At 43.1% G+C, this 11,541-nt stretch overlaps 1 protein-coding gene across 1 annotated transcript in view; it reads left to right on the plus strand.

Moving 5' to 3' along the window:
• The window catches only part of SHC4 (SHC (Src homology 2 domain containing) family member 4), a 112,206-nt gene that overhangs the window by 69,922 nt on the left and 30,743 nt on the right, over window positions 1-11,541 (plus strand). Inside the window, exons 7-8 of the mRNA XM_015558911.1 lie at window positions 1,108-1,161; window positions 5,322-5,373. Coding sequence (XP_015414397.1) covers window positions 1,108-1,161; window positions 5,322-5,373 — 106 coding nt within the window. The remainder of the gene's footprint in view (window positions 1-1,107; window positions 1,162-5,321; window positions 5,374-11,541) is intronic.

An 11,541-nucleotide genomic window follows, 5' to 3' on the forward strand; every position in this document is an offset into this window, starting at 1 on the left:
ACAAATACAGTTCTGCAAATAGGTCATTTCACCCTGGAGATTATGAACAAGTGATCCTAGAATCTCAAGTAAAGAGACAATCTTCTTAGTTAAATAATGCAGTTCACTTGAATAATGTTACTTCATATTGGAAATCTTAGTGTTAATTTCTTAGGATACTTTTGGTGGTGAATGACTGAAAATCCAATTCAAACCAATTTATATAAAAATAAATTAGAAAAATGATAAAGGGGGACAGGAATTGTATTGGTTGAAATGATGAAACAAATGTTACAACCAAAGTATGTATGTATGTATGAATGTATGTATTTGTTTATTTTTATTGAATTTATTGGGGTGACATTGGTTAATAAAATTATATAGGTTTCAGTTGTACAATTCTATCATACATCATCAGTATATTGTATTGTGGGTATACAGTTCTATTATACATCACTGTACATTGTACTGTGTGTTCACTACCCCAAGTCAAGTCTCCCTCCACCACCATTTATACCCCCTTTACCCTCTCTTACCTTCCCCCATCCCCTTTCCCCCTGGTAATCACCATACTGTTGTCTATGCGGTGTTTGTTTTGTTTTTTGCCTTAATCTCTTCACCTTTTTCACTCAGCCTTCCCACCCCCACCCTCTGACAGCTGTCCGTCTTATTTTTTTCTATTTTCCAATTGTCAGCTGATTTTCTCCAGAGGAAGAGCTTCATTTTTCCAGTAGGATTTTCCCACATGCCAGCAAAAGATAGCTCACCGAAGCTTTGGGCTGACATGGTCCCTAATGGCAGAGAGAGATGTATCCTTTCCTATTGTCCATATCAGTTTCTCCCCCAAAGACTTAGATTGGCTCTGCTACATCCAGATGTTTCCCGATTGGCTAGGCCTGGGTCATGTGTCCACCTGCAAGGAGAGAGGCAATGAGATAGGCATGTCGAAACCACCTGAAATCTCATGGTCTGAGTGAGATTATTATAAAATGTGGGTGGAGTGGTTTCCATGGGGATGCTGTCCAGGCAAAAACCAAGCAAGTGCATGTCCATTACTGTTAGGTTGTATGTAACTAGGAGTAATAAATTTATAGCATCATACATGTTTAATTTGTTTATGTTTTCCAGATTATTGCCAATCATCATATGCAGTCTATTTCATTTGCCTCTGGAGGGGATCCTGTAAGTATGGATTCATTAAAGTCCTTTTTTGTAAGAGTTATAAGAACTTCCATGTGAAGCATGTTAGCCACTACATGTCCTCTCCAAATATCTTATTAGAATTTGTGAATAGCTACATGTAACAGGTAATTAAAAAGTTGGGTTTGACAAAATATATCCTACCACTGATTTTTAAAATAGTTGGATTAGTAGGCGAGCGAATAGCCAGGGAGTTAATCATCTGAGAAGCTTCTTGCAGGTAACATCAAAGTCATGAAACACAAACGTGTCATACATGTGTTGCCCCTCCTCCCTCAGAATTCTTCTCCACATAGAGTTCCAGGCAAATGCTACTCATCAGTTAGGTTTGGCATATGAGGGGGAGCCTATCTGCCATCCATGGCAAATAAGTGCAATCTAAAACGAGCAGCCAGGTTCGCAGAAGCTTATGGAGGTGACACTCGGTGGGGAGAGAGAACTGCCGTTTCTCGCTACCAGGAGGCCACATGGTGCTCATTTCCCGTGAAGGGCTCAGGGCTGAGCCAGCAGTGCTCTCTGCAAGCCTACGGTGCAGCGGGGCGAGTCATGCCCTGATTTGGTGCTGCGCCATTTCTGGACTACGGCAGAAGGAGAAGGGCATTAAAGCTAAGAAGCCTGTGGCTGAACAGAAAACAAATCTGTTCGACTGAGAGAGTACAAGGAGGACTTTGCTCCTCTTGGCATCGTGACGTTTTTCTACCTGCACACATGTAGAAGGCTCGAGGAGGGCAGAGTCTGACTTTCATGATGACTGACCATCAGGCATGTCAGGAAAGCATGGGGACCATATGAAGACCTGTTCCTTAACCGACAATACGCTATCTTCTCTGCATTTATTATTGAAGAGCATAGCCTCAGGAAAGCATGGGGACCATGTGAAGACTTGGTCCTTAACCAAGAATACGTTATCTTCTTCTCTGCATTTATTATTGAAGAGCATAGCCTTCAGAAATGAGGCAATACATCCACTTGAACAGATGATTTTTTTCCTCTCCACCACATTTACCTTCTCTCTTCAATTGAGGAATGAAATTTAGGGTCATAAATGATAGGACACATAACCCAGAAACCCAAGAGAGGTATCGAATGGTAGTAAACACTGAATCTGGTAGCTGTTGTCACTGCAGAGTTTTGATTGATTTTAATGTTGAGGTCAAATATTTAAAGGAAAAATAAGTCTCTCCTGAAAGGAAATGAAGTTTTGAAGGTTCTGTGTAGAATCATTGCTTCCTGTACTGGCTTCTCATGTATTTAAGCAAGTTCCTTCTCTTGGGTGTTGGCATAACATTTTATGTATAAAAATACATAGTTAAATGCTATTAAATCGGCCCATTCTTTAAAACATCTCAATAACTACTTGTTTCCCCATTGGCTACCAGTGCCTCCAAGTGTTCAACCATGTCAAATGTAGACAGCTTGCCTTCAGAGCATCCTTGAAGCATATGGAAGAAAAGCAACCCTTACAGGATTTTAAATCACTGCTTCTTTTCTTTTACTGAAGAAGTACTTAATTTCCCCATTAGGCTTCACTACTTCCTCACCTTTTAGCTTTAGGTGTAGTTATTTTCAAATGAATATTTTAGTTCCATGGTGCCACCATTTAAAAATAAACCAGATGATAAGAGTTCCACCTTTTCCCCGGGAGATTTCACAAAGGGCTCACAGCAGATTCACTAGCAAGCAGGGGACATGCAGGGTGCCTGCCACCTACCAGCTGCAGTGTGACCCCCGATCCTGAATCTGAAGCCCCATCTATCCAACTTTATCATCTGGCCTCCCAGCGACACGAAGGGACACGTTTGGTACTGAATCCAGCCTGGAAACGCCAGCCCCGTCTCTTCTCTCTCACACCCATTCTAGTTTGATCATCCATGAGAGAACTCCAATACGTTCCTTAAGATACTTAAAGTAATGAGTTCTATAGGTGCCGTGTGAAAAACAAGCGTTGCTGTCTGCCTTAAGTTTCCCCTTTTGAAAGGGTTCCTGTCACTTTTAGGATTTCCCATAAGCATTTACCGTAAGCATGCCCTGCGGGTGCTGATCGTAGTTCTCCAGGATCCGCATTACTTTTAGACCGTCCATGTGCCTTTAGTTCTGCAGCTCTTTCAGCCCACCAAGGGGCGTGGCCCTACCAAAAACAGACAGCAAAGAACTTGTAGCCCCTGGGACAGCATTTACCTACTGAATGGCGTGGGCCTTCTGTGCTCCCTACAGCGGGGGCCGCAGCCTGCTGGTTGGAAATTAAAACTGGAGCCTTCAGAAACACCGGCAGGAGCAGTGAAGTCTACCCTCCCAGTGAAGTTTACCCTCAGTCAGGGGAGTAGAGGAGTAGAGGCTCTGGAGTCAAGTAGACTTGACCCATTTATCCTCTCTAAGCTGCAGGGCCCTCACCCGTAAAATGGGGAGGATCACCCTTGCCCAGAAGGGTGAGAACTGACTGAAATGACGCATGTAAGCTGACGGTGCTTGGCACAGAGTGATGCGAGAGAGCTATCACCGATATTGCTAACACATCCATATTTGTTTAGGACACTCACTGAGATAATGTACCACTTCACAGCTGACTGGGCACAAGGGGTAGAAGCCAAGTCGCCATGGCCTAATGTAGTGCCCTTCTTTCTACCTTATTTTTTCCATAGTTTAACAAATACTGGGTGTTCTTTCTTCCTCCCTGACCTTTGCTCACCCTCACCTTTACTCTCTTCTCAAAAAACGGCTTGTCTTCCTTCTGTCAGCCCTGGAGACATTTCTCCGGGACGCTTCTGTAGCTCCATATACTTTCTCCATTTCAAAAATGCGTTAACGAGTATGACCAGGTTAAATACATTATCTCATCGTGCCCCCGCTATTTGCTTTTCACATGCTTTAAGTTCTCCCGGATAGTCACAGTTACTGAATCTTAGGACTCAGAGACTGTTGGACACTCCGTTGAAGATGAGGAAATGGGTCTGCAGAGGTTCCCACGACCTCTGCCCCCTCATCCAATATGCCAGACACCATTGTTGGCACCACAGGGCCTCTTTAACTTTCAAAAGAGCAGCTGAGCCCCCAGCAACTGTGGCCTTCCTTCTACATTATATTAAAACAAAGCCTGGAGACATGAACTTCCATATTTACAAGACAGTTCAAACCTTTTATCTGTTTGCATTAGAGAACTTTACCTAGAAGTGTGTTGTTTTTTAAAACGACTCAAGAAACGTTATGCAGATCCTGAGATCCGCTTCCTGTATGATTCACTGCGGGTTATTAAATGATTGTCTTTGGTGGAATCACAGACACGGGCTTTTATTTCCTGCCAGTTGATTGCATCTTCCCTCCAGAGAGTCGTGCTTCTAATCTTCAAATGACAGTGTGTATTTTTTCCCCGAGAACAGAGATAACAAAAAGCATCTTTAATTATTCAAATGTTATCATTCATCAGCTTACTGTTTTCAATAAAAAGTAGAATTACCAAGTGGCTTTTTGTTTGTTAGTTTTTACAGAGCCAGCAACACACACATCGCGCTCTCTCTCTCTCTCTCTCCCTCTCTCTCTAACTCCTTAGGTTTTAATGGGTTCTCCTTTTTAATAAAGGACTTTTCCTTCCTCTATCTCGATCAAATAAATGCTTGTATTTCTGCTTTATTGTTCCTTAAGTTAATGTGCACTGCACGCAAGCAAGCCAACAACCACAAAATGGAAGGTGTTTCTTCAATAGAATTATTTTCTGATGCTCATGGTGTCTGTTTGGACAACTGGGACATCATGATGCCACCCACATCCAAGTTTATGACACCTTTGTGATTGGGTCACCCCTGGTATTGACTCAACACAGGATAGAGTCACAGCCCCTGATCATTTTTTAAGAATATATGCCCTAGCATATTACCTACCTGTATTCTCTTTTATTCTTAGTGACATGGTCTGCCTCTAAATTTTTAATCTTCAGATTCTCTCCACAAAGGGCAGAGAAAGTGGACCCCACAATGTCTAAATCATATAAGTGTATATTTATGTTCCCTCCTGAGATGCTTTCCTTTTTTCTTCAACAAAGAAACCTTAATATTTAAGTCCTTGACTTAGTATCATGTCCTAAATGTACTCTTATCGTTCAACAGTACAATCCATTTGTTTTAAATGCAATCATTTTCCCTTTTTTATAGGATACTACCGACTATGTTGCCTACGTAGCTAAAGATCCAGTTAATCAACGAGGTATGGAAAGCAACTTCTAGATTTTCTTAAGAGCTGCTGTATACCAACTTTAAAGAGCGATAAACCTCTATTTTCAATATACAGAGTGATGAGGATCACTAGAGTGCTGTACTGGGTTCTGGAAATACTATGTAAATTTGAGTTGGAAATAAATAGTAGAGCAAAGTAGAAAAATATATATATATATAGGTCATTTGAGAGACCCATAAACCAAAAGTCTTACCTATTTTTTTTTAATCAAAAAAAAGCTGTTTTAACTGTGATAGAAAGAGCTGGACATCTTCAGTGGGCAAATGAATTACCGAGAATTAGCCCCAGTGTGGCTGTGTGCATGTGTGTGTGATGAACCTATGCACTTGCTGTTCAAGAGCCTGGCATGTCACTTTGAGTGCCTGGCTTCTCCTCTTTTGGATCTTAGTTTAAATGTCTCTCCTTCAGAGGGACTTTGGTTGAGTGCCTCCTCTCCCCAGTCAGCCTATCCCACTCTGCCGCACTTTATTTCTCTATTTATTAACACTTCTCCCACATTTTTATTTCTTTATTTTCTCACTTATTGATGTGTTTTATGTCTGTGTCTCCTACTAAAGGCTCCATGAGGGCAAGAATTATTTTTTCCCCTAAGCATTCATCGCAATGCTTAGCACATAGGTGGTACCCAATAACTATTTTGTTGAATGGCTGAGTGAATGGAAGAATGAGTTGATTGGATGTCTTGTCTCAGAATTTAGCAAGGGATCCAAGAAACTCATATCCTAGCAGCACCTTGGGTCAAGGGCCTGATGTTCCTTAGGTCATTGGACTTCTCCAGACAGAATGGTTAGTACTGCTTCTCATCCCTAACTCTGGATCATTCAGACTCCGCGTAGGGATGGGTGTGATGAGGACGCTTCTCTTCCTTAACCAGAACCCATTAGTTGGGCAGCATCCTCTGTCATCCCAGCACTAAGTTTGTCCCAAGATGTTTATTAAATACATATTGAGTGGAATTTGGAAATTCAAAGAGCTGTGAGACTCAGAGTGGACATCTATATGGCATGCTGGGGAGCAAGTGAAAGGAGACAGTAGAATGTAGATTGTAAGCGAAGAAACATGTCTAAAAGGCATCGAGAGGGCACAAAGAAGAGAGCTAATAAGCAGGACTTAATCCTGCGGGCGCACGGGGGGAGAAGGCTGTTGACAAAGCAGAGTTTCAGGAAGATTGGGCAGCAGGATGCAGTAGGTGGAGTCAGAGCGAAACCTCCAGGCAGGGGGATCCTACAGCAGGAAGCGGTTGTGATGGTCAGAAATGATAGTGTGGGGACCAGCTGCTGGCACTGAACCTGGCACCTGGGAGATGCTCAGTAAATACTTGCCAGAAGAACAAGGCCCGGATAAGATGGAGAGGAAGGAACAGGTGGTGAGTACTATGCAGCACTGCATTGAAATGGACTCACTCTGAATGATAGAATGAAGAACAGATAAGTGGGCAGGAGAGACAGGAACAGCGAAGGGAGACGGGGGTGTAGGAAGGGAGCACAACAAAGGATACCAGAAAAGAGCAACCTCTTTGAACTAAGCCTGGACTTCCCAGCGAAGAACGGCCTCCTATTTTTAGGAAGGCCTCTGAACAACAAGGCCTTTGATCTTCAGCTAAAAAGGACAGGGTGAAAGGAAGAACAAATCAGGAAATCTAGATGTTGAGTAACTTTGCCATCCGGCACCGAATATCTCGGGGCAGGTCATTGCTCCTCAGTAAATGGTGGTGAGAAATGCAGGGATTAATCCCGTTTGCTGAGGGCAATGGCTAAAGAGGACCTGCCTGCTTGCCGATATCCCCTGTGCTTAAATGAGACAAGAGAGCAGAGACAATGGCCATGTGGCTCATTCACTCGGAGAGATCCTGCTTTGGTGTTTGAGTAACTCATCAGGCCCAGCTGCTTAAATGGGACCCACAGGGGCCCTGGCTGGGGATCCTGAAAAGGCATTTGTGGGAACTGTTGACTGAGTTCATGGCTGGGGTTTGAGAGACAGTCCAGATAGGGTTCAGTTTTTTCTTCCTTTAGCCTCAGACTGTATAGAAAATAAGAAAGATGCTGGAGCCAGACAGACTGGGTGGGAATCCTAGTTCTTCCATCATCTCACCATAGGACCTTAGCCAAGTGGTTTCGCATCCTTGGACCTCAGTTCCTTTAAGTGGGAATAGCACATCTACTTGCTGGTGGTGTGGGAGGAGTGACAGAGATACCGCACAGAGGCATCCTTTTCTTTCCGTCCTCACCTCATCATTCCTGTTTAGGGAAACGGGTCTATCTAGTAGATAAATGACTAAAAATCATAGGGTAATTTTCTTGGATTGAAAGTTAGTACCTCTCCATCACTTATTGCTCCTTTTCCTATCCCTTCGCCCCTTCTCTTATCTTGGTTATAGAACCTCTGTGAGTAAACCATTCTGTTCTCTACCTACCCCTGCTCGCATACCCCTGCAGGTTAAATCCTGTCCCCTCACCTGAGCCTCTGGGCTTTGCCCCTTCTCTTATCTTGGCTATAGAACCTCTGTGAGTAGCCATTCTGTTCTCTACCTACCCCTGCTCGCATATCCCTGCAGGGTAAATCCTGTCCCCTCACCTGAGCCTCTGGGCTTGACTTTCTGCCCAGAGATACTGACAGTTACTGATTACATACAAATACACAAGAAGCTGAGCTAATCACTGTGCAAGAAAGACAATTCCTGGCCACCATGGGCTCAGCATTTAGTGGGAGAGAGAAACATAACCTGTAGGATGTGCACAGAGAATGGGATGGGGGCGAGCCTGAAGGACAGTGCCTGGAACATAGAGATGCTGTCAGAATGTGCGGGAGAAATGAATAAAACACAGGCCACAGAGCCAGGTAGCGAGAACTTGGGATTATGTGTTTGGATGGAGTGTGTGTGCATGTGCGTGCGTGTGTGTGTGTGCATGTGCGTGTGCGTGTGCATGTGCGTGTGTGCGTGTGTGTGTGTGTCAAGGTGGGGTTGCAGAGAAAAGGTAGAAGGCGGGGAGCCGTGGCTGAGCAGATAGGCCAGAAACAGATTATGGAGGGGTTTGAATGCTGGGTCATTCAGAACATTGCAGATTCCGAACTTTATAAAAATTACTCTGGCTTTTGTCATCCTATTGCAATGGTAAAATGATAATTTTTCTGGCGTTTATATCTCTAACAGTGATCTTGTAGAGTCTAGTTCAGAGGCCATCTCACTAGTTCTAAACTGCCCTGGAGAGGAAGGGCCTATTTGGGCAAATTGGTAAACTAATACTGTAGTACTTGGGAACTGTTCAGATATGAGGGCCCAGCCGGCATGGCTCAGTGGTTGAGCCTCGACCTATGAACCAGGAGGTTGCAGTTCGATTCCCTATAGAGTCCAGTTCAGAGGCGATCTCACTAGTTCTAAACTGCCCTGGAAAGGAAGGGCCTGTTTGGGCAAATTGGTAAACGAATACCGTAGTACTTGGGAATTGTTCAGCTATGAGGGCCAATGAAGAAATAGAAATCAGGCCCGGCCGGCATGGCTCAGTGGTTGAGCCTCAACCTATGAACCAGGAGGTTGCAGTTCGATTCCCTGTCAGGTCACATGCCCGGGTTGCCGGCTCAATCCCCAGGGTGGGGTGTGTAAGAGGCAGTCAATCAATGATACACTCTCATCATTGATGTTTCTCTCTCCCTCTCCCTTCCTCTCTGAAATCAATAAAAAACATATGTGTGTGTATAATATATACACTAGTATGTATAAAAAAGAAATAGAAATCAGATAGCTCTGAGAATTTATTGACCTACTGTATGCAGTGCAAGTATCTCAGTGCCAGGTTTATAGTAAGTATTAAACGAATGTTAGTTAGTATTACTATCCTGTGTGGTTTGGAGTGGCATTGCCACTAAAGACACAGGGATTTTTACAAATAGAAAAAAAGACAAAAACCTAGGGAAAATAGGGCTCCCAAAAAGGGAGAAAAAACCTACCATTTCTTGCGTGCCCTCATATTCCAGGAGCATTTTGTCTGCACTGTCTCATTTCCTCCTCACAGCAACCCTGGAGGGTAGATATTGCCATTATTCCTTTTTACAAATGCAAATACTGGAGCTGAGAAAAACAAGGCGGCTTTCCTAAGCTTACCAGCCAATAAGCACCGGCCAACTCCAGATCCTGAGCACAGCTTTATACAAAGTCATTGCATGGGTCCAAGAAACATTTACAAATTTAAAAAATTGCCCTAACCAGTTTGGCTCAGTGGATAGAGTATCGGCCTGCGGACTCAAGGGTCCCAGGTTCGATTCCGGCCAAGGGCATGTACCTTGGTTGCGGGCACATCCCTGTGGGGAGTGTGCAGGAGGCAGCTGATCGGTGTTTCTCTCTCATCGATGTTTCTAACTCTCTATCCCTTTCCCTTCCTCTCTGAAAAAAATCAATAAAATATATATTTTTAAAAATTTTAGCCTCGTTAGCAAGCAAAGGCACACAAATTATAATTTGATATCATATTTCATCTTCAAATTTCACACATCGCTAACAGGTAAAATGTGGCGTAGAGGAGCAGTTACTCCTGAACACTTTTAGCAGGAGTGTGGGTCCATATGTTTTGCAGAGCAATTTGACAATTTGCATCAAAACTTTAAAAAAATAATTTTGAGCCATCAATTTCACTTCTAAGGGACGAATGAGGGCATGCACAAAGATTAAGCAGTAAAGATCATTGGCATATATTATTTATGTAATGGGAAAAATTCAGTATTAATGAATAGCAAATTATTTAAATGAATTCATAGACTGTCCTACTGTACCGCAATTAAAGCTAGTGTTATATAAGAATAAATAATGACATGGGGAAATATTCACAATATTATTAAGTGCACAAAGCAGATTATGAGACAATGTGTATAATATGAGCCCCGGTAAATTTTTGGAAGTAAATACACATAGAAAAGAGATTGGAAAGGCACACGCCAAAATATTAGTTGTAGTTATCTCTGAATAGTAAGACTATGTAATTTTAATTTATTCTTGGTGCCTTTTTATCTAAAACAACTACAATGAATATTTGTTACATTTATAAAAGGTAAAGTGTTTTGAATTCTTAATTAAATACAAAAATATTGGAAACAGAAAGACAATGTTAAGAAATTACCCAGTGGGTTTGGTTCATCCAGGGGGAAATGTTTAGCAGGAGAATCCTGGGGGTGATAGTGTGATAGTGGTGGGTAGAAGCAGGCAGAAATAGAGAGAGAGAAAGAGAGAGAGAGAGAACACCATAGAGAGAATATGAATTATGCCTTCTGTGGGAGCTTGGAAAAACTACAACCTCTTTGCTCTAAGGATGAGTGAGGCCACCAAAGGAAGAACCAGGAAGAAGAGGCACAGGGTGTCAGGGAGCGGGAGAAGGCAGAGGGACAGCGGAGAGTCAGAGGAGTAGTCAGGGGAGGGGAGAAAACCAGGAGAGGAGTAGCAACGAAGAAGGAGGAAGAGCAAGGTTCTCTGGGAGAGGACACTCTGGAATGTCTCATACTGAAAAGGAGTTTAAAGTGGATGAAGGTGGAAAATGCCATCAGGCCCTCATTAACAGGCCATGGTCACCTGGGAAGCATGATGTCAGTGGACTGGTAGCAGCAAGAGCCGGGCCTCAGGGATGAGCACGTGGCTGATAGGAAGTGGAGCCGGGCAGAGGAGACTGGCTTCATGCTCATAATCTGGAATGTCCCCACTGGCTCCTGCTTGCGTGGTTCACTTTTAGCATTAGTGCATGCAAGTCGGGCAGTTGCCACTTTTTTTCCGTCTTGGCTACGACCCTTCGGTGAGCTCCTCATTTTATAAAAGGCCTTTTCTGTAGAAAAGGTAAGTTCCAGTAAGAATGTTTTGAGTTTGCTTAGTGACTAATACAGCCTGCCCCTGTAATTGCCACAAATGAGGAAGTCTCTTCCCCTCTTATCCAGGAGCATTAACATTTTCTCTGGATCTAGTCTGTGAAGAGGCCACAGTTTACCTGGAGTACCTGCCCATATAGTAAGGCCATGGTTCTGAGTCTCTGAAGAAAGTTAAAAAAGAAAGAGAGAAAGATAGTAAAACCAATTTAACTTAACCCAGTTATTTAGGTTTATGTTTATCGTTACAGAAATACATGCACTACCGCCCTGCTCACATTAGTTGAGTTCGGACTGACT

Source organism: Myotis davidii, unplaced genomic scaffold (genome assembly GCF_000327345.1).
Source record: "Myotis davidii unplaced genomic scaffold, ASM32734v1 scaffold132, whole genome shotgun sequence".
Classification (NCBI taxonomy): Eukaryota; Metazoa; Chordata; class Mammalia; order Chiroptera; family Vespertilionidae; genus Myotis; species Myotis davidii.